At 39.4% G+C, this 27791-nt stretch overlaps 1 protein-coding gene across 1 annotated transcript; it reads left to right on the forward strand.

Annotated features, from left to right (window-relative positions):
• Positions 1-478: 478 nt before the first annotated feature.
• On the forward strand, positions 479-27791 carry LOC144449815 (stAR-related lipid transfer protein 5-like). Its single transcript, XM_078140388.1, has 6 exons — positions 479-568; positions 7648-7697; positions 24345-24471; positions 25525-25645; positions 25838-25931; positions 27653-27791. The coding sequence occupies exons 1-6, from the start codon at positions 479-481 to the stop codon at positions 27789-27791; spliced, it is 621 nt and encodes a 206-aa protein (XP_077996514.1).

A 27791-nucleotide genomic window follows, 5' to 3' on the forward strand; every position in this document is an offset into this window, starting at 1 on the left:
TTCGTAGTTGTGTTGTAGTATTATCCGGAGGATGAGGATAACAATACTATAATTTCAAAGAGGTTTTCGACAATTTCTCCGACCCCCACGCTCCTCTGGCCAAACAAAGACGACTCTCTAACTGAAGACTACGAAATGAGACTAGAAAATCGAAGAACATAACGACGGACCGATAGCCCCAAAACAGCAGCCGTCGGCTTTTTCAGTGAATACCACTAAAACTGTTGATATTTTGATGACGAAAGAACATTTTCAAGATGTCATATGAAGCTGTTTAAATAAGCTATAATGCAATATCATTAGTTTTAACTGAGGTGTTGAACGTGTGGTGTTCTATTCAATAATACGATGATATCATGCCATGAACGACAGTAGTAACGCTGCTACGCATGTGCAGAAATAATTCCGTCAGGTGCACGTGAATATTAGATACTCTTAGTAGGCGACGAGTACAAGCTAGGAAGTGTATGCACACAATATGACTGACTACAAGGCAATCGGAACAAGCTGCCTCGCTAAAGTAATTGAATACGAATCTAAGGATGATTGGAAACTGTATAAAAGCTCGGTGAGTATGTTTACAAGTGTATTAACTATTGTAACGTGCATTGACAGTACCGCTGTATATGTAAATGATGTAATAATGTATGGCACTTGTTGATGTAATATATATAAATGCGATTTCGAAATGTTTGTAGTCGAACGACTTTGTTAGGAACTATTACGTACGTTTTTGTAAATGACATGAACATGTAACTCAGTCTCAATAGAGAAGAAGTCTAAACAAAGACCATGATATGACATTTCAAAGGTTATCTTTCCCAACACAAATCTAGACATACACTACGGTGGACGAGAAGGACATTTCCGCGCTCTCAATGATTGGGCGTTCAAAGCAATTTCCGCGCTCTCAATGACAGAGTTCAAAGCAATTTCCGCGCTCTCAATGACTGAGCGTTCAAAGCAATTTCCGCGCTCTCAATGACTGTGCGTTCAAAGCAATTTCCGCGCTCTCAATGACTGAGCGTTCAAAGCAATTTCCGCGCTCTCAAAGACTGGGCGTTCAAAGCAATTTCCGCGCTCTCAATGACTGAGCGTTCAAAGCAATTTCCGCGCTCTCAATGACTGGGCGTTCAAAGCAATTTCAGCGCTCTCAATGACTGGGCGTTCAAAGCAATTTCCGCGCTCTCAATGACCGAGTTCAAAGCAATTTCAGCTCTCTCAATGATAAGAGTTTCAAAGCGATTTCTGTGATGTCAGACATTTCCGCAACAGAAACGATTTCTCTGTCAGAAGCGATTTCCCAGACATATGTTTCATGTGTACACACAAGTACAGAATTTGGAGGAGTCATGCAGAAGCTCAATTGTTGTATGCAAGATTTTTAGAAAGATTGGTACCCCATCCATAAATTTTAACAATGCACTTAGTATGCTTGGGGGAGAAATAATCACTTTACAAATGCCAGTTGATGTTCATGAAAAATAAAAATGTCTTCAGCAGAAAATGTTGCAGAACACGACAGTAATTTGTAACTCATTTATGTCCACTATATGTAATATCAATTTTATGTCCTTGAATGATTAAAATTATGTAGCCCAGACACTTCGCAAATGTATTTATGGTGTATCAATCTGAGACTTCCAATAGTTTGAGATTGAAAGATAGTCGAGTGCGTGACTAACGACGTCCAAGTAAAATCCTATCTATCAAGAGATGATATGGTTCGTTTTCAAAGCATGAACACGTTTTTAAGCAATCGACATTTAGAAATACAAGTAATTTCGAAGTTCATTTTTGGATGTTGATATCGATTTTTGAACATCCATTTTTTGAGACTCATCGAAAATCAAAACATGAACCATGTTTCACTTTTCTCAGCTGTGCACTTTTTATCGTTACATTATTGTAACATTTGTGCCACTAGGCTCGACTCAAAGAGACATCGCAGGGAATATCCCGTCGATCATCGGGCATGACGTGGCACATTAAATCGATAGCCCCACTTTGAGTACGAGGAATTCACACATAGGGTATAATAAACTATCATGTCAGAATACTGGTTTAATAATATTCTAAGCTCGGCAACCTTGTGTTCATAGTGGTCTGAGGTTTAACACAAACGTATAGTAATGACTATGTTACGTCGATTCACCCAAAATGTGCTTGAAAGGGGTAGGGGTTTTGTGCGAAGTGCCGTCTTAAGTATTAAGATCAAGGGTCTCGAGCTCTGTAAGTTTTTGGGTGTGTGGAATGTATAGAGTTTGGGTTTACCGTTTGGATTTGGAAGTCTCAGCAGAGTCATCTTATTTTATTTTACACAGTCTAGTTACGCAGCCGGCCCCTCCCCATCCCCGTCTAGGTAACAACACAAATATATTTAAACTGTATAACATCGTCGGTATGACATCACAATAAATACATTTGATTGAAAAAATAATGCCGACGATAACTCACTACCTAAAAACAATTCTTGTATAATGTACAAACAACCGTCATTGTATGGGATGGATGGCTGGTGTCAGTCAGTCATGCAATTTGCGCCAGAAACGAGGTCCCACCCCAAACATCTGATTACAAATTTACAATTTATTTGTACATTTAGGACGTCCAAAAGGATATGTTCATATTCCAACGCTATCTGTTACTTGTTGTCTTTGCTTCCCTTTGATCTTCGCTTTGATATCATTTTTGTAAACAACCTGCAAACTTCATAGAAACTGTAGATAGTACGAGTAAAAGGTGTCCCTAACTTTCCAGTAAAACGTTGAAACGTGAAACGTTGTTTGTGGTTTGATTTTGATTGTGTTTCAAAAAACGACAGTTCGAATTTCGATATCAACACCTAAAATACCAAGTTCCAAATTCACATGTAATTTCAAATGTTGATTGTTTAAACACGTATTCATGGTTCGAAATTACGTCAGAAACGAATCACATCATATCTGGATAGATTGGGATTTCACTTGGACGTCGTTAGTCACGCACCTAGTCAGTATGCAGACAGAGTATCGAGGATAGACTTCACGTGTTGTCATCAGAATGTTGAAACAACTATTCCAACATTGGTTGCAGTCAGTATATATGAAAGTTATCAAGAAATTGATATTTGTGTAAGATGAAAGGACTATGATGTTGTGATTATTGGTAACAGGACACTACGCCCCCAGACAAACAACCCGTAGGATAAATGCCCCCAATCACGCCTACAAATACACATACACTTTCATTTCAAACATGCTGATAAAGACTGAAATATTGATAATGAAATGAAATTTTAGAAAAAAACGACGTGCGATAAACATGGGATTTGATTTCTAATTAACTCATAAACAGGACCACTTTCGACCATGCCCTAGTATGTAATTATCCCACCTGAGGCCTTTCTCCGAGAGCATTTTTTTCGGGGGGGGGGGGGGAATGCCCTAGAACCGTCATTATTATGTTAAAGAGAAAAAAATAGTGTGACGAACTCGTGGAAAGTACACGAAAAACTCTGATATTTAACACCTAATAAAACACTAGAATAGATTGCCTACGAAAGCTAATAAGTGGTAGCGTTAGCAAGCCTTCGATAAGCGTGAAAAACCCTCTCCGTCACATCAAGCTGTTCGATTGACCTTGTGTATGGCAGAACATACACTATATAAACTTGAGTACAGACACATTCGCCAAGCCAGCGTCTCTAGACTATGGCACAACCCAAGAAACCTGAAATATCACGACCAACTCGTGAAAATAAACGCCTCAACCTCACGGAGGCATACTAGAAAACGTTTCCCTAAAGGAAGAAGTAGGTTTTAACAGAAGAGAGAGAGAGAGAGAGAGAGAGAGAGAGAGAGAGAGAGAGAGAGAGAGAGAGAGAGAGAGAGAGAGAGAGAGAGAGAGAGGGGGAGGAAGAAAAGTGTTGCTATAGCTACCTGACCAAGACTCCACCCCTCAGCAACTGACTGGCATATGAAAAGTGTGTTTCGAATAAAACACGGGATATCTAGACCTGAAGTACTGGGAAAAATCAGACGAGCCATATACAGGCACCCGGGGCGTGACACCCACAAGCTTTCCGCAACAACTATCTGTGACAATACCTGTTACTATAGTTATCTCTGATAATATCTGTTACTATAGCTATCTCTGACACTACCTGGTACTATAGTTATCCCGGACAATGCCTGTTACTGTTACGGCATTAAATCTCCCAATACTAGAATGTATTTCGTGCAACTCTAGAATGTATTAAATGCATTTATTACAAGCTCCCTGGACCGTCCGCCCGGTCTTAGAATGTATTTCGTGCAGTCAGAGAATGTAAATAATGATTTCTAACTTCTGTTTAAAAAAATGTAAAACGTGCATGAGTTAAATGTAAAAATGTATTTCCTGCAAAATATATGACTTCTGGCCATGGATGCAATACCTGTTACTATAGTTATCTGTGACAATACCTGTTACTATAGCTATCTCTGACAATACCTACTGTAGTTATCAATGACAATGTGTACACACAGGCACCGTCACTGTGTCCACAATTTTTACCAGTTACATGTACTTCCGGGTCACTAACACGTGACTTGTGGGGATTCCACTTCTGTACGTCTGGGAAATCGCTTCTGTCAGAGAAATCGTTTCTGTTGCGGAAATGTCTGACATCGCGGAAATTGCTTTGAAACTCTTATCATTGAGAGAGCTGAAATTGTTTTGAACTCTATCATTGAGAGAGCTGAAATTGCTTTGAACTCGTTCATTGAGAGCGGTCATTGAGAGCGCGGAAATTGCTTTGAACGCTCAGTCATTGAGAGCGGTGAAATTGCTTTGAACGCCCAGTCATTGAGAGCGCGGAAATTGCTTTGAACGCTCAATCATTGAGAGCGCGGAAATTGCTTTGAACTCTGTCATTGAGAGCGCGGAAATTGCTTTGAACGCCCAATCATTGAGAGCGCGGAAATGTCCTTCTCGTCCACCGTACATACACCACTAGTTAGTCCTGCTTGCATACGGAGGAATTCGGGACTCGATTCTGACAATTGTCCCTCTGGTGTTTAGAGTCAAGTCAGTAATACAGACTCGTGCACCGTCATGTAAGCAGGACTAACCACTAGTCAGATCGAGTGGTCCTACTGTGTAATAAGTTCGTGATAGCTTAGTAGTTTGGATTGTATCCATTAGGTGTATATGTATATGTCGCGTGTAGAAATTCATGATATAAATAATTTAATATAATATAATTGTAATGTGCGACATTGTGCGACTTTTTTTGGTATCTAGACAACAGTTTTCTGGTGTATAATAAAACATTGATACAAAGAATGATTTCCCTCTACGAGTGAAATTAGGGAGTAAATAGTCAAGCTTTTGGAAATCATTTCTCGATCCTGAAAATCTGTTGTCAACAGCCGATAAATTGAAGAAATACGGGTTACACCTTCCCTTTGTCAATTGTTATTGTTGCTGTTTGTACCGCGTTGTGTTCTCCCGGCCCCTCCCCCTATTTTCGTAAACAACCCCTACACATATCGATAAGACGATGTGAAATAAACACCCACGGGGTCCAAACACCCACGGGATTTACGTCGTTAAAATGACATGGTACCTAAACTGTCTATTGTTAGACGATTAAATATACTAGTAAGCTAGAGATGGACTCCTGTTTGTTATATTGGCTAATATGGAGATTTCATCTTATAGACAGGGTTCCATCGTATTATCATATGTTTGTTACGCAAGCAATTATATCTTGCTGTCATTTCAGGCATGAATTAATGATAAACATGTTTTGTGGACTCGTTTTAAAAAAGCCACCGCACTGGCTGACATACAATCATGTCAATTTTTCTGGAATGATCAAATCTTATCGCTATGTTCATATATTTGATCGTTTGACCGTTTTCTGATACTGCAGATACAGCGTTAGATCAAACATGGAACTTGTTACGTCACATCCACCGTGTGTTACATTGAACTGGTGTGCCCAACGAAGATCGCCAACGATTACGTGTTTAAATCTGGGTCGTCTGTCTCTTAAACGGTTATAGTCGTTTCGTTGAACTTCAACAAAGCTATTTTAAGTCAAAGTGTAGTTATCACTGTTTACGACGATCAGCTCAACACAATACTAATAATATTATCTTTCTGAAAACAGATTGTCAGCCATGATCATGAAGCGATCACGTGATATGTCTGTGAAATGTTCACTCATGATTTAATCCAGTCGCACAACAAATTTTCATAGCCTATACATGTACATACCGGTCGTGTCCGACATAGCCTCCATTGATTCGTGTTGCTGCAGGATGTACATGTAGCTGCCAATATCTTAGACTGTGGACAGTCGTTCGTGCCTTTTTTAAGCTACGTTTATCTAAAACAAAATCGTCGCCTCGCTCCGTAGCACTGAATATTAATACGTACTGATAGGAACTGCGAGTACCGAAGGCTCGTGCCCCCGGCACTCGCTGTTCAATCAGTACGCGGTTACTTTATAGTATTGCTCCGGATCGGAGCGAGGTGACGACTTTAGTTTTAGATAAAACGTAGCAAAAAAGACACGAACGACTGTCGACAGTCTATCAATATCTATGAAATTCGCTGTCGAAATTAATACATTGAGGCTCTTTTATCTCTACACACATCAATGCCGTGGTCCTATTACTTCTTGATAAGACGAGCCCTGGGGTACTTTGGCAGTAGAATGGTCAAGTGTGCACCCCTGGGAGGAATCCTAATATTAAAGCATAAAATCCACGAAGTTGTCAAAACTAGTCAGGTGTCAAAAGTAGCTAGTATCAGGGAAAAAATATGTGTCAAAAGTCTACATTTAGTTTCACGTAGGAAGACGTGACTTGACAAAACGTGTCCCTACAGAGTGCCTGGCAGGATCCGGAGAATTAATGTTTACAGACGTGTCCCTATAGGGTGCCTGGCAGACCAATTGATGTTTACAGACGTGTCCCTATAGGGTGCTTAGCAGGAGAATTAATGTTTACAGACGTGTCCCTACAGGCTAGGGTGCATGGCATGAGAATTGATGTTTACAGACGTGTCCCTACAGGGTGCCTGGCAGGCCAATTGATGTTTACAGACGTGTCCCTACAGGGTGCCTGGCAGGAGAATTAATGTTTACAGGCCTAGGACTGGTGTACCCTCAAGCTTAGGATTCGATGGACAAGCATAATCCGAGTCTATAAAAGGTTCTAAAACAAGGGGTTGAAAATCTACGTTTCAGTCAGAAAGCAGGGGTTAATGGTCTTCCGTGACGCCAGTTTTCAGCCAAATACAAGTGTTGAAAGTTTAAGCACAACTCAGGCCAAGACTGAGCCTCCCATGACCCGTATATTTTGGAAATCCTTGCCAGCTTGGAAACATCGCACTGCATAACTTGTAACAACAAAATGTGCTCTGACTCTTTGATTCATCTTGATTGAACTTTTTACATATAACTTCAAAACGCCAATCCAATCCACTGTTCTTGATGATCAAATGTATTTAAATGAACGTGATAAGATTTTTGTTGTTTTTCATGCGTCTGTCACTTCTCCATATACTGAAACACCACTATGCGTAAATAGTTTGTCAATCTTGTGTTCAATTACTTATGATAAAGTGATTTATTAAACTTATGATTTATTTTTTATGTTCGTATGCTTTCAGAAAGACGTGAATGTCTATACAAGACCGTCGCCTGACTTCAACGGTACACTGTAAGTCTTTTAGTGTCTTCTTAAATTCTCAGCTGTCGACAAATTAGCAGGTTTATATATCCCAACGTAATGATTGTACTTCCCATTGCACGCGTTATCAAATTAAAAAAAAAAAGTATCATCCCCTGCCCTCTAGAATCATCATTGTCTTTACCTTTCGTTCCTTTTAATGTTGTTGTTTTAACATTATTTTTTTGAAACATTTATTTATATTCTATAGTGCCCTTTCTATTTTAAAACAAATATTCAAAAGCGCTGAACAATAACAATTAAAAATTAAAAACATTGGGAAATGAAATAAGTTTTAGATGTCATACAATCATAGCCCGTTAACTTTTGAATCAGAAGATCTCATTCGACGTCCAGGAAAGTCAGTCTTTTAGGGCATCTTTCTGTGTTGAGTTTTTAAATTAATGCCATAGAAACAAGAGCTGTTACAGTATTTATTTCATTCAATTAGAACCCATGACTGATGGATTACTACTGACAGGCACTGTTGTTAACGTCTCTGTATGATGTCTAGCTTTGTATCCGATCAGATCAGATCTCCCTAGCCATTGGTATTGATAGTTGGATTCAAAAGCCAACAGCTAGATTCTACTCTACTTATTCCAATGTTCTTATGGAAAATAAGTATCTTTTTGGCAGTTGTACGTAATTAGGTACTCGGATTAAAAACAAGTGTGGCATACTAACGGTTTAGTACAATATATCATACATTAAGTGTTCAATCTTAGTTTACTATACAATAACTGTTTAATCTTAGTATACCATACAATAACTGTCCAATCTTAGTATACCATACAGTAACTGTTCAATCTTAGTATACCATACAGTAACTGTTCAATCTTAGTATACCATACAATAACTGTTCAATCTTAGTATATCATACAGTAACTGTTCAATCTTATTATACCATACAATAACTGTTCAATCTTAGTATACCATACAGTAACTGTTCAATCTTAGTATATCACACAGTAACTGTTCAATCTTAGTATACCATACAATAACTGTTTAATCTATGTCGGGGATCAGGCTAGACTAGCTGCAAGCTATTTCTTGACTCCCCATTTACCCTTCTCTCTTTTGATTTTTGTTACCATTATTTTGTAATCATTTTATACGATTGGGTAAATAAACCACTTACTACTTACTATACTGTTGTAATCAGTGCCGAGGTTATGTTGTCTTACCTGAACTGACTATCGTCAGGCTTGACAACTCTGTCTCTGCGATGTGGCTGTGTAGATGCAGGCTTTAGTATACGATTTGGTATGACTTGCATCCACACTTGCTGTAATCCGTCCTACGGGATTCTCCAGGGTGATACGTTTATATACCAGTCAGCCCTCTATCGTTGGTGGCGTCCTGATGGGTTGTTCCATTATTGCTATAGTACGGTTTCCAGAGGGGCACTGGAAACCGTTCATACAACACTCCCCCCAACTTCATTTAAATAGGGCTGGACCCTGAGGGGATCTTGTGGGAGCGAAATAGCCTAAGAATATCCACCAGGGACTGTTACTAGGGGAGATGGAAGAGCTACTAGTCTATAAACATAGTGCCTGAAACAATGTCCCATTACCTTGTACAAGGTACCAGCGGTTATACTGAGCTAGCTATGTTAAAATAGCTATCCAATTATTTACCTCACCTTTCATGGGGTACAAATAATTATAACTAACTAGTCATCAATTTATGGCATAATGACTAGCTACCTTGATGTCCTTATCAGGGTATTCAACTGAAATTATTTACCTCAACTTTTATGGGGTACAAATAATTCTAACTAACTAGCCATCAACTTATAGTATAGTGACTAGCTACCTTGATTTCTTTATCAAGGTATTGATACTGAACATAATACCTTAACTAGGGATTTTAACTGAATGTTTTGGTCCCCAGGCTTGATTAGTGCCATCCCTAGCTATTAACTAAAAACAAGTTGGGTTAGTATGCGGCCATTGGTTATCTGTTCCACCTCCTAAGAAGATCCCAGGGCCAATGACTGTGTACTAACACAGTAATCAGATTTTTGGATCTGTATTATGCACCCTTACCCCCGCAGTCTGTCGATATACACTTATTACCTCCAAGAAGGCAAGTGTCATGACACACCACAAGTGTAAGTCACATAATAAATTATTTATCATGCATTTTTACCCCCGCAGTATGTCAATGTACAACTTTTTACCTCCAAGAAGGCGCCAAGTGTCACGACACACCACAGGTGTAAGTTACATAATAAACCTAATTTCCCTTCTTCCCCCTTACCAAACAAAATGGGGGGACCTATACGTTACAGGAAGCCATAAAGGGTACGGGTGTTCCTCACCGTGATAGGGAGTAGTTCATGGAGAGTACTGCCCCGAATTGTGGCTATTAAAAACCCAACACTTCCTATATACTGGGGAGAGTTTGGTTTAGGACAATTGGGAGGGGGAAAATAGGGTGAGTCTGTCTCCAAGATAAGGCGATCTTCAGGTATTTGTGATATTGCGAATACCTGAAGGGGCGTGGCATGCCTTACACTGGCTGTACACCCAAAATAAGTATTTGGAAAGTGGGTCAGCCAGAGTTGAATTTGTGGTGCATCCCCAGAGAAGCAATGGAAATGTATGAACTGTTCCCTGGGACAGTACTTACGTACCAGTTGTAATACCTCCTCACCAGGTTTATGACCATAAGGGTCTCCATCACCTCCTCGAATATGCAGCACTAGGGGCTTTGAGACAGACTTTTCTTGAAGCAGCTGTAGGATTTCTTCTAGAAGTTCCTTCTGTTTTGGCCAAGCAGATTCAGGTGTTGTATAATCTAGACCTACTTCACCCACAGCGTCGATATTGCTGGACTCCATCAACCTACGGAACGTCTTGAACTGCTTCTTAGATATTTTACTGGCATGTTTGGGGTGTAGTCCTACAGCCTTCTTCCAGCGAGGGTTGGGGGGCCCTATCTCCCGAAATCTGCTGGGATCGCAGAATACTTCCACACCGCCCAGTAGATGTACTGGGTGGTCCGGTTCGGTCTCTCGTTGTCGTGCTATCAGATCCTCTGAGTCTTGGGGCACATCATCCCTCCGCCCCCAACTAGATTGGATACGATCCAAATGGAAATGCGTATCGTACACCTCCAAAAGATCACCTCCATCATCAGGGGTAGACAGATTCTGTGCAATCGGCTCAGAAGACACTGATGGGGTAACAACAAGGGGGTTGGGGTACTCACCAGTTGTGGATATGCCTGCTGTTGGGTATTCACTAGTGGATGATGAGGATATGTCTAATGATTCTGTGTCCATACTGACGGATATATCTCCCTCTCCTTTCTCCTGGGTGTCGAACATCTGTCTGAACATCCGCCGTTGTATTGGTGACAGGAACCCCATCAATATCAGCAGCACTCTCCAGTGAACCAGTATGACTAGTGAATTTGGGCGTTGCAGACTAAATTGGGGGTGGTCTTGCCAATTTAATGTTCTGCACAACTGGTGCATAATGATATGGTAATGGTCTGAAATTTGGGCATTCTCTGGGACTAGGCTTTGCCCAAACTCCTTATAGAAAGCCAAAAGGTCATGTATAGGCCCTAGACACGGAACATCAACCAGCCAACCGGATAGTGCTTCTAACGCTCTCATTACATTTTCTGCATTCATGCTGGTCTCATATGCTCGAAGAGGTGCAGGTAGATGGGAAGAAAAGGTGTGACTTCTCTGGTTCCTGTTTATCTTTCTGCAATCCGGCAAGGGACACTGTACTTGACCTTTCGACAATCGGGGTACCTTAGGGTGGGGGAAAGGGAAGGCAGGAAAAGGTCCTTCTTTTGTTGGGGAGATCGCAGTCCGAGGTCTTTTCCGACTGTGACTCACCTTTTTCTTGCCTTGGCCACCCGGCTGTCTTACTATCTCTGGGGGAGGGGGGGTCAAAGTCTTAGAAGAACTACCTTGACTTGTTTGGTCACCTTTCAATGGTATCTTAGACAGCCGAATGGTACGGGATTCATATACCTGCCTTACTCTCTCCGGGGGATGAGAAATCAAAGCCTGAGCATAGCCCCTTCTTTGACTCACTTGTCCCCCTTTCAAAGGTAATTTAGGTTGCAAAGCAGTACCCGGCACAGATTCCCTCTTTGCCATCTTTGGGGGAGGGGTCATCAAAGCCTGAGCATAGCTCCGACCTTGACTTACCTGCCCAACCTCAAATGGTAAATCAGTCTGTGATGATGTACTGCAACTGGGTGAGATACGCAGTGGAGGTTGGACCCTCTGCAAAGGTGGCGCAGCCGGTGCTTGGGATGTGTTACCATCCTTTGCACGATGACTGGTTCCACCCCTGTGCTGGTCCTTCCCTCTCATTGGTTTCTCTCCCAATTTAGTATCTAGACTTGCGGGGATTGCCGTGCCAGTCCTTGGACAGCGTACATAGTCTTTCTTGGTTGTAGTAAGACTACTGCATTCCCCGCTCACAGGGGGCCTGGTTCGTGTTTTCACAGAACTCTCCCCTCCTTTACCCTTGGACTTTGGTTTCCCTTGCGAAAGAGATTCCGTAGTCATTGAGGTAGAGGAAGTGACAGTCTTCTGTTTCAACTTCCGAGCCTGGCGTGAGTGGAGTCGGGAAGGATGGCGCTCTTGTTTTTGAGAACCTGTCAACCCGGAACTAGTCCCCTTCTGCCCCTGCGAAGTGGCAGATGGACCAGAACCAAACTGGAGATTCATCAATGGTGTGACATGTCTCTTCTTTGGACTTGGAGAGGTGTTTGGTCCTTTGGAATAACTGACCTTTACCCAAGGCAAAGAGCCAGATGCTCCTTTAGCTTCCAAACCTCCCTCCGGTTCCAAAGTATCGACGGCTTGCCACCATGGTTGTGATTGGGGTTGAACGGGTTCAGCCATCTCATCACCCCAAATGGAGCTTTGAGGGGCCTGAATGTTCATACCCTCCCCCAAGGGTTGTGCCTCTCCGCTCACGGGGACAGCTCCACTTTCCGGAGAAAGGGAAGCCCCATGGGCAGATAGATCTTCCTTGGGGGAATCACTACTTATGGCGGGGTCAGTGGCCATTGTGGATGTCGATGGAACATTAAACTCCGCCAGGTAAGTGGCTGGGTCCGGCAACCTGTCGGGGTGTGCTGACTGGCGCCTCCACTTACCTAAAAGGGCGGGGTTCTCCAGGACACGGACATCCACTGTGGTTCCACTAGCCTTTACCATACTTGGGTTTAGCGCCTTGGGTGCTGGCTTCTTCCATTTACGAAGATGTCCAGGGCCCCTCTCCTTGGCCAGCAGGTTCTGATCTTCTTGGGGTAGATATTTATTAATCCACTCCAAGGGCTTCTGTAGCAACACCTGGGCGTCTTCTCGTACATCCTTTACCCAGGTCCATAGTTGTTGTTGGGCTGCTATGGTGTGCTGACCTATAAGGAGATCTGATACGCAGGCTTCACCTTCAGGCATGGTGCAAATGTACCCAAGGTCCATCATGAGGTCACTTGAGGATCTTAAGATACCTTCCTTAGTCATCTCTGATATCTTGGTTGCCCTGCGCATCTGCTCCTTCCTTATCTCCGTAAACTGCGTGGGGTGGGTCTGGGGTGGGGGTGGTGGTAGGGGTTGCAGTCTTGGTGTCCTACGTCGGGTTTCCCTTCGTTCGGATCTCCAAGACCGCTTGGGTCCTCCTTCGGGGTCATCGGAGGCCATGACACTGTAGAGAAATAAAAAGAGGAATACATAGTGCAATTAGTTACAGGCGGGGCATATATATTCCTTAATCTTACGTGCTGCCTTTGGTGTTACTTGTACACAGGTTCCGTGGTACCATTCAGAGCATGAGTCACATTGTATCATAAACTTACCCTGATATGGTTTTCTACATATGCAGTACACTGTAGTGGAATCACTGGTACTTACCTTGTTGTATTTACCCTGAGTTTGTTTAAATTTAGTAATCCAAGGTGCCATATTTCTACTACCACAAAGTTTCAACCTGTCATGATTTGCCGTAAACATGGACCGTTTTAATTTGACTTTATATATGTAAGGAGTATATTTACTTACAATAACTCCCGGGCCTTTCCATGGGTTTAATAATTTACGACATTTACCTTTAACTGCACTTGTATCAAGTATATAAACACAATCACCCACTTTATAAGATTGTACATTCACTCGTAGGTCATAATTCCTCTTCATGATCTCCTGGCTGGTTTTTAATTTGCCTCTGGCTATTTCGTGAGCTGTTTTAATCGCCCGTTCCAAGTCAGATACAAACTGGGAAGTGTCATGGGTAATGGGATCACCCCCTTTGGGTAGACCGAACACTAAGTCTGCGGGCAGGTTAACCTCCCGACCTAGCATCAGTCTATTGGCTGTGTATCCAGTACTTCTGTTAACATGTGACCTCAGTGCCCCGGCAATTTGTGCTAGATATATATCCCAATCTCTTTGTGATTGTGAGACATAACACCGAATTGCATCCATTAGGGTTCTATTAAACCTCTCTACTTGGCCATTCGCAGAGGGGCGATAAGAAGTGGTGCGTGCCTTATGAATATGCAAAACGTCACAAATAGCTGTAAACAGTTTACTCCCGAAGTTGGGGCCCTGATCGGTAAATATTTCGAATGGGTACCCAAACCTGCTAAAGAAATCGTTCACAGCTGCCTGAGCAGTAATTTCAGCTGTTTGTGATGGGAGGGGGATACATTCTACCCATTTGGAAAATTGGTCTACCATCATTAATACGTACTCATTCCCTGAAGTTGTTTTGGGCAATGGACCTAAAAAGTCAAGGTGAACCCTTTCCATAGGGGAACCTGCATGGTACTGAGTAAGGGGGAACTTAGCCTTCTTAAGAGGCTTCTTACTTGTATTACAGGTTGGACAGGTAGCAATGTATATACGAGTGTCACTTATCATTCCATACCAGAAGTACTTTTCACGGAGTTTAGCACATGTCCTAGAAATACCTTGGTGACCGGAAGATGGTATATTGTGGTGAAGTTCCAATAACTCAATCTTCAGGGGATCCGGTACAACCAAAACACTGCCATCACTCTCCTCTAATTTCCGCCACAGAATCTCACCGTGCAAATAGAACCGTTGTCTATTTACCCAGTAATATTTCTTAGCTGGCGAAGAGAGAAAGAGATCTTTCTCACTTGGACAATTTCCTGTATGTAGCCATTCAAGCAGTTGTTGTAACTGTGGATCTTTTTGCTGAGCCTTGCTAATATCAGCTTCAGAGTACCCCAAAAATGTTATGCCTGAATTATCACCACTATATCTAGTGACCACACAGACTCGCATTTCCTTAGATGCCTCATTGGGAATTTGAATTATTTCTATGTGGGGGTATAATTCAGTTTCACTTTCGGTATGATCTAAACACTCAGGGTCCTCCGGTTGTGTATTAGTGTGCTCCCATGGCCAAACAGGAAGGTCATTGTGGGTGACTTCCCCTGCAGTTACACTATTTACAGTATACTCCCTATTATTGATGTTTGACTCAAGGGGGGAAACCTGGCCAGTCATATTTGTGCTCCCAGTACCCTCCCTCTTATCAATGTTCAACGCCAGGGGGACTGCATAGTCGACTTCCTCATGGAATTCGGACCAGTTTTTATGGGCCCGAACACAGTACTTACACCCACCACAGGGGAGGTCTTGGGGTTGTACGAGGGGTCGATAATACATACAAGTTTCACTCTGATGCAAACGGGAGAGAGCATCGGCGTTAACGTGTTTACTGCCAGGTCGGTATTGTACAGTCATGTTGTATTGGCTCAGTTCTTCTAACCATCTGGCTAATTGACCTTGTGGTTCTTTGAAATTTAATAGCCATGTAAGGCTACTATGGTCTGTTCTCACAGTAAAGTGATTACCTAGCAGATAATGTCTGAAGTGCCTAGTGAATCTTACGACTGCTAACAGTTCCTTCCTGGTAGTACAATAACGTGTTTGCTCCGGGGTGAGGGTATAACTACCATAAGCAATTACTCTTTCCTCTCCCTCTTGTAATTGCAATAGTTCTGCACCTATGGCGAAACCTGATGCATCTGTGTCCAATATAAAGGGGTCTGTTTTGTTAGGTAAAGTCAACACTGGTTTTGAGGACATTGCCAGCTTAATGGTATCAAATGCCTGTTGCTGTTCCTTTCCCCAGCTAAAACATTTCTTCCCTGTAACTTGGTATAGAGGTCTAGCTAGCTCTGCAAAATTCTTAATAAATGTTCTATGATAGTTCGCTAGCCCTACAAATCTTTCTACTTCCTTTGAGCTTTTGGGGGTTGGCCATTGCGTTATAGCATGAATAGAGTCTTCCTCTAACTCCATCCCCCCATCTCTAACAGTACGTCCTAAAAAGACTATCTGTTTTTGGAATAGATCACATTTCCTCGGTTTCAACTTGATCTGGTAGAGTCTCAGCCTATCAAATACAGTTCTTAGGTTGATTAGTTGATCTGTAAAACTAGTCCCTAGAACAAGTATATCATCTATAAATGCTAGCACAGTATTCCACGTTAGGCCTCTTAACACTAAGTTAATTACCCTTGAGAAAGTAGCAGGAGCATTACATAGACCAAAAGGCATTCTATTGAACTCATATAGGCCATATTTGGTTATAAAAGCTGTTTTCTTTTGGTCAGATTTATTGATCTTAATTTGCCAATAGGCAGAATTGGCATCTAACTTAGAAAACCATGTGTGACCTGCTAGGGTGTCTTTACACTCTTCTACTAAGGGTAAGGGATAGACATCTTTAACTGTGTTAGTGTTAAGTGCACGGTAGTCCACACACCAACGAACACTACCATCACGCTTTCTAATGAGAACGGGAGCTGAAGCCCAACTAGCAGTAGACGGTTTGATAACACCTGCATCTAACATTTTCTGTAAGTGATTTTCCTCTTCATTTGCAAAATGGATAGGGGTTCTCCTTATTCGTTGTTTAATTGGATGAGAATCCCCTGTATTTATTTCATGTTCTATAGTTGTAAAATTACCAAGATCGTACTCAGTTTTTGCAAATATATCTTGGTACTCGCAAAGGAGATTTTTCACTTGCTCAGTTTCAACCTCATTTAAATTTACGCTAGATCTTTCTAGTAAATCCGTTAAATATGCAGGTATTTTATCCTTGTCCGCCACCTGTGGATGTGTCAATTTGTCCTCGACATCCTGGTTGCTCGGTTGAGAGCTAGGAGTGTCGCTGGCATTTCGACTCATCATGCTTACCCTGGGGTCCTTTACAGTACCGTTGGTGTGGGTAACTGCAACTGACTCGCTGGCTTGGGCTATCACCTTACCTTTTCTCAAAAGTACAGGATAGTTTGTGGGGTTTAGGATACATACTCTAGGAGTGGTGCCCCCTGAATGTAGGGTTCTGGGTACCATAACTCTAAGTTTATCCACTTGCTCTATAACGTAATCTACCATGGGCTTATCAATAGAACATGGCAGTCTTACTACAGTGTGTGGTGGAATTTTCGCTTTAGTTACCATGGTTACCCTAGAGACTTTGGGGGGTCCCCTATTGGACTGTGTAGTCATTTGTAATTTCTCATTTCCTATGTTAAGTGTACTTTTAAATAAGTCTAGGCTAGCCTTGTTTGATTTTAGAAAATCTAAACCCAGAAGCATGTTATCTGCAATGGGGGCCACATAAACTTGTTGTTTGTACACCTCCATTCCCAACCTGATACAGACCGGGCCCACTAAAAAACCTTTCATTTTCATTTCTCGTCCAGCTGTCTGCATGGTAATCGGTTTAATAGAGGGGGGTTTTGCATCCAATTGATCATAGAGTTTGTCTGAAATTATAGTTACCTCTGAGGCGGTATCTATCACTGCCTGTGTTCCATGTCCTTCAATCGTAAGTGGGACACTCAGCATGGAACCAGACTGTAGTTGGCAGATGACTACTTCCTCATCAGCATCTATGTACAGTGGGGGTTTGACTGGTAATTCAGTCAAATGGGGTCGGCCATTTTCATTCGGGGTCAGCCCAGGGCCTACTGAGTTGACCCGTGTTTGTTTAACGAGTTCTCAAAGGTCACACCCTTCCCATGGGGTCTGGGAGAGAGATTAGGGCAATCCCTTCTGAAATGTCCTACTTTACCACACAGAAAACACTTGTCGGATTTAGGGGATGGTGAACGACTGTATGTCCGTTTTTGAGTGGTGGCCATCATATAACTCTTCATTTCCTTCGCAAAGCTATCAAATTTAGAGCTTAAGTTAGCAACATGTAACTCTAGACGTGACATTCTGTCTTCCATTATTTTGTATCCGGAGTCAACTTGAGTGGATGGACGTTTATTGTGACTAAAGTTAGGTGGGGGTGGCCCAGTACTAGTGGTAGTGGCTTGCACTGCAACTATGTTATAGTCAGATTCGTCTTCTGGCCTTGTACACCTAACTTGAGTACGGGCGGGTTTAGTGTCACCAGATATGGCGGCTGCATTAAATTGGAACCATCTAATTTTATCAATAGCCTCCTCAATATTTGCTGGATGTTGATTAATTGCATATTGACTAGCCTTTTTCTCAATGCACCCATGACAAAATCTGATAGCGGCTTGCCTGTCTGTATTTGCCTCTGACCCATAACTGAAGGCGAAAGTGGCTAGGCCCTGTATTCTATCTGCCCAGTTTTGTAAACTTTCATCAGGCCGCTGAGTACTTTGCCAAAAGTTCATTTGTGCCGTTTCGGGGAGTTCTTGGTGACCGAATCGTTTTGCAAATCTAGCTATTAGATCGAAATAGTCTATGTCACCATACCTTTCGATTACATTAGCATAATATGTACTGGCTGGTCCCGTGAGACACCAACACAACTGATTCCTTCTTTCTTTTGAGTTCCACCCTACTTCATCAGCATATCTTGAGAATTTAATGTGAAATATTCTCCATTCTTCCTCACCACTATACATAAGGGTCTTGGGGATATTGTGAGATAAAGAATAACGCTCATGTCTAGTGTAGGGGGGTGATTTATAGGACTTTTCATGTTCCGGGCTTTGGTCATACTCGGGTGATAGGGGGGGTTGTGAGGAGAAATGTTCAGGACCCTGGGGTCTATAATAATTTGGTTTACTATAGGTAGGTTCCAGGCTATCCGGTTTATCTCTAATTTTTCTCACTTCCCGTCTATCCCTACCCCCTGTATCCACATTTTCTCGGGTATTACTCTGTTCTATCCTCACTGGTGTCTTTTTCCTATATGGTTTACTCATAGATTTAGGTTGCTCAGGTTGGTATCTGGTGCCATATTTTGGTTTTACCCCCTCCGGTGTTTGAAGTAGGCCAAAATTAGCTGCCAATGTTCTTTTGGTGCGTGGGGTTTCTATGGAGGGTTCCTCTTTTGCCGCTATTCCATGAGGAACATTTAGACTACGATTATATTGATCATATTTTGTATCTATATATTCCTCAGTGTCAGATCTATGCTTTGTTGAAGGTTGTTTGACATATCCACCCTCTATTAAATGGGAAACCCTTTCTATTACCTCCTCTGTTGTTCGTGGGGTTGGAGGTTTTTTGGGAATTGCACCCATTACCTCTGGTTTGGGTTGTCCATACTCTAAGTATTCTCTGTCTGGTAAGTTATCATGGGGAGTTTGGGTTGCGTGAGTAACTGAAGTTTTCACAGGGTTTGTTAACATCTCTTCCCCATAGCTCGGTCCGGTAGCTATATCACTACCATCCTCACCGGGGAGAGGTGTAAAGCTTACCCTTTCTACAAATTCAGGGGATGACTTCAGATATGGAATTTCCGCTAGGTTTTCTATTGTTATATTCCCATACTTTTCCCTAAGTTTCAATATGGCTTCTGCGGATTTGGGACCAATCCCAGGAATTTGTTGTAATTCTTCCTCTGTACAATTGTTGATATTAACTGTAGCCATATCTCACGTTAGAACTAATAACTGCCTTGTACTACACAACAATAGTTAACAGTAAGACAATCTTCTAGAGTTGAGACGTGTTTAAACGTGTACGCGACAATATACAATTAGTATATGGAAATATGCAAGGGTAGTTTCTAAGTGGGTACTAATATTCAACAGAGGTACACTAAATACACTTTCTATCTCCTACTGTACTCGCGAAGTAGAAATTGATATTTCCCAGTGACTTGTGGAATTATAACCTGCACAACTAATACGGAGCAGTGTTTACAATAATTATTGTGTCCCCTGTCCCGTACCGAAGATACAAAAATTAATCTGGGGTTTTTAATCCAAAGTCAGCAACACCTTGCAGACCTTCAGTCTAGGTTCCTAGCCTTTTTGTAAGTTATTTGAAATTTACTATTTTTCTATTTTGTTTCTACTAGCTGGTGTTAACACTCTAAGTCCTTAACATAAATTACGTAACCTAGCTATGCCTACACACACGTATTTTACACAAAGGCGTGGTGCGCCCTCGCGTAGGGTGTGCTTTATTTTGTAAAGCTGGCCCACGACTTGGCTACACCACACAAAAAAAATTTACTAAACCTACTTTATAAATTGAAGACGTGGTGTGCTCTCGCGTAGGGGTCGGCCTATTTTTTAAAGCTCTACCCCACGACTTGGCAACACCACACAAAGAAAAATTTGTAGTCCCTAACTAATTGATTCGAACGCGTGGTGCACTTTGTAGGGGCCTGCCCAATTGGTAAGCTCTACCCCACAATTCCGTGTCACCACACAAAAAAAATTACTATGAACTCTAATTTACAAAACGGTTTCAACAAAAATAAAACTGTCCTATGCACCAACTATTGTAGAATTTTTTAGGACCAAAAACGAAGAACAGATAAGCACTACACAGCGTCAAACTGACTTTGCCCCAATTTTCAGTTTCGTACCCACTAACAGGTGGAACGGACGCTATGCATAAATTAACAAGCACATGGAAACTGAAAACCACAAACCACTTTGAAAATCACAAAATACTAGGTCCACCAACAGAAATATGCAACACCAAACAATTCTAAATGAAAACTGGTAATTCACCGTGTACTAGTGTGGAGCCACCCGGGTTTTGACTTTTTGGTTGGCCCCTCCGTCAATTATCAAATTCAAGATGGCGTTCCCACGCCAGTACAAGGAAGTTTACCACAACTAAAAGTTTGCAAAATTCTGAATAACCGCTCAGATACGGGAGCGACTACGCCAATTGTTGTAATCAGTGCCGAGGTTATGTTGTCTTACCTGAACTGACTATCGTCAGGCTTGACAACTCTGTCTCTGCGATGTGGCTGTGTAGATGCAGGCTTTAGTATACGATTTGGTATGACTTGCATCCACACTTTCTGTAATCCGTCCTACGGGATTCTCCAGGGTGATACGTTTATATACCAGTCAGCCCTCTATCGTTGGTGGCGTCCTGATGGGTTGTTCCATTATTGCTATAGTACGGTTTCCAGAGGGGCACTGGAAACCGTTCATACAACAATACAGTAACTGTTCAATCTTAGTATATCACACAGTAACTGTTCAATCTTAGTATACCATACAATAACTGTTCAATCTTAGTATATCATACAGTAACTGTTCAATCTTAGTATATCATACAATAACTGTTCAATCTTAGTATACCATACAATAACTGTTCAATCTTAGTATATCATACAGTAACTGTTCAATCTTAGTATACCATACAGTAACTGTTCAATCTTAGTATACCATACAATAACTGTTCAATCTTAGTATATCATACAGTAACTGTTCAATCTTAGTATATCATACAATAACTGTTCAATCTTAGTATACCATACAAAACTGTTCAATCTTAGTATATCATACAGTAACTGTTCAATCTTAGTATACCATACAGTAACTGTTCAATCTAAATATATCATACAGTAACTGTTCAATCTAAATATATCATACAGTAACTGTTCAATCTTAGTATACCATACAGTAACTGTTCAATCTTAGTATACCATACAATAACTGTTCAATCTTAGTATATCATACAGTAACTGTTCAATCTTAGTATATCATACAATAACTGTTCAATCTTAGTATACCATACAATAACTGTTCAATCTTAGTATATCATACAGTAACTGTTCAATCTTAGTATACCATACAGTAACTGTTCAATCTTAGTATACCATACAATAACTGTTCAATCTTAGTATATCATACAGTAACTGTTCAATCTTAGTATACCATACAGTAACTGTTCAATCTTAGTATACCATACAATAACTGTTCAATCTTAGTATATCATACAGTAACTGTTCAATCTTAGTATATCATACAATAACTGTTCAATCTTAGTATACCATACAAAACTGTTCAATCTTAGTATATCATACAGTAACTGTTCAATCTTAGTATATCATACAATAACTGTTCAATCTTAGTATACCATACAATAACTGTTCAATCTTAGTATATCATACAGTAACTGTTCAATCTTAGTATACCATACAGTAACTGTTCAATCTTAGTATACCATACAATAACTGTTCAATCTTAGTATATCATACAGTAACTGTTCAATCTTAGTATACCATACAGTAACTGTTCAATCTTAGTATACCATACAATAACTGTTCAATCTTAGTATATCATACAGTAACTGTTCAATCTTAGTATATCATACAATAACTGTTCAATCTTAGTATACCATACAAAACTGTTCAATCTTAGTATATCATACAGTAACTGTTCAATCTTAGTATACCATACAGTAACTGTTCAATCTAAATATATCATACAGTAACTGTTCAATCTAAATATATCATACAGTAACTGTTCAATCTTAGTATACCATACAGTAACTGTTCAATCTTAGTATACCATACAATAACTGTTCAATCTTAGTATATCATACAGTAACTGTTCAATCTTAGTATATCATACAATAACTGTTCAATCTTAGTATACCATACAATAACTGTTCAATCTTAGTATATCATACAGTAACTGTTCAATCTTAGTATACCATACAGTAACTGTTCAATCTTAGTATACCATACAATAACTGTTCAATCTTAGTATATCATACAGTAACTGTTCAATCTTAGTATACCATACAGTAACTGTTCAATCTTAGTATACCATACAATAACTGTTCAATCTTAGTATATCATACAGTAACTGTTCAATCTTAGTATATCATACAATAACTGTTCAATCTTAGTATACCATACAATAACTGTTCAATCTTAGTATATCATACAGTAACTGTTCAATCTTATTATACCATACAATAACTGTTCAATCTTAGTATACCATACAGTAACTGTTCAATCTTAGTATATCACACAGTAACTGTTCAATCTTAGTATACCATACAATAACTGTTTAATCTAAGTATATCATACAGTAACTGTCCAATCTTAGTATATCACACAGTAACTGTTCAATCTTAGTATACCATACAGTAACTGTTCAATCTTAGTATATCATACAGTAACTGTTCAATCTTGGTATACCATACAGTAACTGTTCAATCTTAGTATACCATACAGTAACTGTTCAATCTTAGTATACCATACAGTAACTGTTCAATCTTAGTATACCATACAGTAACTGTTCAATCTTAGTATACCATACAGTAACTGTTCAATCTTAGTATATCACACAGTAACTGTTCAATCTTAGTATACCATACAATAACTGTTCAATCTTAGTATACCATACAGTAACTGTTCAATCTTAGTATATCATACAGTAACTGTTCAATCTTAGTATACCATACAGTAACAGTTCAATCTTAGTATACCATACAGTAACTGTTCAATCTTAGTATACCATACAGTAACTGTTCAATCTTAGTATACCATACAGTAACTGTTCAATCTTAGTATATCACACAGTAACTGTTCAATCTTAGTATACCATACAATAACTGTTCAATCTTAGTATACCATACAGTAACTGTTCAATCTTAGTATATCATACAGTAACTGCTCAATCTTAGTATACCATACAGTAACTGTTCAATCTTAGTATACCATACAGTAACTGTTCAATCTTAGTATACCATACAGTAACTGTTCAATCTTAGTATACCATACAATAACTGTCCAATCTTAGTATACCATACAGTAACTGTTCAATCTTAGTATATCATACAGTAACTGTTTAATCTAAGTATATCATACAGTAACTGTTCAATCTTAGTATATCACACAGTAACTGCTCAATCTTAGTATACCACACAGTAACTGTTCAATCTTAGTATACCATACAATAACTGTTCAATCTTAGTATATCACACAGTAACTGCTCAATCTTAGCATACCACACAGTAACTGTTCAATCTTAGTATATCATACAGTAACTGTTCAATCTTAGTATATCACACAGTAACTGCTCAATCTTAGTATACCACACAGTAACTGTTCAATCTTAGTATACCATACAATAACTGTTCAATCTTAGTATATCATACAGTAACTGTTCAATCTTAGTATACAATACAGTAACTGGTCAATCTTAGTATCGTATACCATACAGTAATTAACTGTTCAATCTTAGTATACCATACAGTAAGTGTTCAATCTTAGTATACCAGTCTGCACAAATAGCTTATTGAGTGTATCGACCAACCCTATGAAGTGTCAACGGTATGCCAATGTACACCACGATAGCATTATTGTCTCTCTTTTGTTATTGTTCATATTGTATGTGTAGACATAAGACCGTGTACGATGTTGATGCTCCACCAGAGAAGTGCTTAGATTTGGTACTCGATTTAGAAAAGCACGCCAAATTTGATAGTGCTATCAAAGAAATGAAATTGATTGAAACAGTAGAAGAGGTAAGAAGCGCATGGCATCCATCTATAGCTATGCCATTATTTTATTAAGTTGTCCAAGCTGTTCGCGAATGTTCGGGATGTTTTCGGTTTTCGGTTGCCACATGTCGTTAACTAATATAAACGTTTAATTGTTGTCGTAAAAGTACTGTCTCATTTAAGACAATGCGACCGTCGTTGCGTCTGCTGAAAAAATGTGGTGGTTTGGGCGAAACTAAGTTTAATTATGTTTAGATAATTGCAAACGAATCGATACAATGATGTAGTTTGATTCAGGCTTGCAACAGTATTTGAACTATTCACACAGCTCAAACTATGGAATTGTATGTTTTGGATTATGTGAACAAAATTAATTAGTGGAGCTTTCATTCATTGCTCAATCTTATACATGTAAATCTCTGTTCTAGACTGTCAATTTTGGGATATCTGCGCTTGTAAAGAATAGAATATAAATGAATAAATTTAAAGACATGTGGAGCAACTTGAACATATTCGTTGACTCCCAGTTAAGGGAAAGGATACACTATGATTTACAAAATAGACGAGTTTGAGTTAACTTTCAGTACTACACCACACTATACCACACTACACCACACCACACCACACCACACCCAATACACCATGGCCCACACCACACTACACCACACCACACCACACCAAACGACACGACACCACACCACACCCAATACACCACACCACACCACACCACACCACACCACACCACAATCAAATCATATCAAATATCAAATTTACTAACACCTTGAAACGAACATTTGTTGTCAATTAAGTTAATAGATAGACATATGTTCAACTACAATCTGTAGAGTTTCAAATATTTGTTTTAAATAATTTTCTATTATTCATACATAATACTCTGCTATGTAGATCATAGGAGTGGCAACAATAAAAAACGTTAAAATATGGATATACGTTTTCTCGTATGATATTTTTTGTCTTGCTTGTAAATGTTACAAGTGCTGTATGCATATACATTTATGAATAGAACGTTCCAGTTTGAAATTGGTAGCATACACCTGTGTCCTTCTGTTATTGCAGGACGTCATAATAATGCGCACTACGTCACCAAGTATGATGGCTGGACTGATCTCACCACGTGACTTCATCGACATCTTAGGAGTGGATAGACAAGAGGGCAATAACCTCATTATTGCATATTGTAAGTGCATAACTCATGGCGAAAGCAAAACGGGGGACAGTGGCCATAGTCCAGATAATGGAAGATAAGGCGATAGTGATGAGGGACACGTCATATAAACATTGTATTGTCAGTTTATTTCTCAAAAGAATATGTTCATGAATCGATCGTCTGTACATCATCATTTACTGTCTTGTAACCATTTAATTACAGATTGTAGCGCTGAACATCAAAACTATCCACAACAGAAAGGCTTCGTTCGGGGAACTAACTACCCCTCTGCCATTTTTCTAAGGGCTGCTGATGGGTAAGTTTCCGATCATATGCATTTGACATGCAAACTTTCAAAGCTGAAGTTCATGTTTGTATGTAGATCACATCATATGTCATATCTGTTATCTTGTCTACGAGCATACATTATGGATAGATGAATGTAGATGTAGATATAGACAGTCAATTGATATATTATGGATAGATGAATGTAGATATAGACAGTCAATTGATACATTATGGATAGATGAATGTAGATATAGACAGTCAATTGATATATTATGGATAAATGAATGTAGATATAGACAGTCAATTGATATATTATGGATAGATGAATGTAGATATAGACAGTCAATTGATATATTATGGATAGATGAATATAGATATAGACAGTCAATTGATACATTATGGATAGATGAATGTAGATATAGACAGTCAATTGTTACATTATGGATAGATGAATATAGATATAGACAGTCAATTGATACATTATGGATAGATGAATGTAGATATAGACAGTCAATTGATATATTATGGATAGATGAATGTAGATATAGACAGTCAATTGATATATTATGGATAGATGAATATAGATATAGACAGTCAATTGATAAATTATGGATAGATGAATGTAGATATAGACAGTCAATTGATATATTATGGATAGATGAATGTAGATATAGACAGTCAATTGATATATTATGGATAGATGAATATAGATATAGACAGTCAATTGATATATTATGGATAGATGAATGTAGATATAGAGTCAATTGATAAATTATGGATAGATGAATGTAGATATAGACAGTCAATTGATATATTATGGATAGATGAATGTAGATATAGACAGTCAATTGATATATTATGGATAGATGAATGTAGATATAGACAGTCAATTGATATATTATGGATAGATGAATGTAGATATAGTCTATTGATACATTATGGATAGATGGATGTAGATATAGACAGTCAATTGACATATTATGGATAGATGGATGTAGATTTAGAGTCTATTGATACATTATGGATAGATGGATGTAGATATAGAGTCTATTGATACATTATGGATAGATGGATGTAGATATAGACAGTCAATTGACATATTATGGATAGATGGATGTAGATATAGAGTCTATTGATACATTATGGATAGATGAATGTAGATATAGAGTCGATTGATATATTATGGATAGATGGATGTAGATATAGACAGTCAATTGATATATCATGGATAGATGGATGTAGATATAGTGTCAATTGATATATATATATATATATATATATATATATATATATATATATATATATATATATATATATATATATATATATATATATATATATATATATATATAGCTACATGTATTTGACTGCTGTCACTCAGTGGAACACCTCTCAACAACGTTAAGTCCATTTGGTGCTGGAGGCAACCATGTTGGGAAATTAGTCAATATTGATTGTATAAATCTGTGATTAGCCAATCTGTTGATTGCATTGTAACTGTTTGATATAATAATTATATGAGTTTCAATGACTTTCTTTCAAGGCAGTTGATGGAGAGAGATATATGATAGTCATAACACTTGATTATTCAAGATGACTTTATACATGCTTATCATACTATCCATATTCTAAACCATGCTTAACTGACAGATTCATCGTTGGGGGCGCTCTACTAATGATGTCGCTTACCGGATCAGAGCGCCTCCAACGACAACTTGTTCACATATTCCAACTCCTTATTTTTATCAGAAATCCGAACAAGACACAAGCAGTCAACATTGTCCAGTTTGAAGGTCACCTGTCCCCGAAGTCACTGGTTGAAAAGTTTATCCCAGGTTTACAAATCACCTTCGTAGACGATATTAGAAAAGGAGTGAAACTATATTAA

Source organism: Glandiceps talaboti, chromosome 18, assembly GCF_964340395.1.
Source record: "Glandiceps talaboti chromosome 18, keGlaTala1.1, whole genome shotgun sequence".
Classification (NCBI taxonomy): Eukaryota; Metazoa; Hemichordata; class Enteropneusta; family Spengelidae; genus Glandiceps; species Glandiceps talaboti.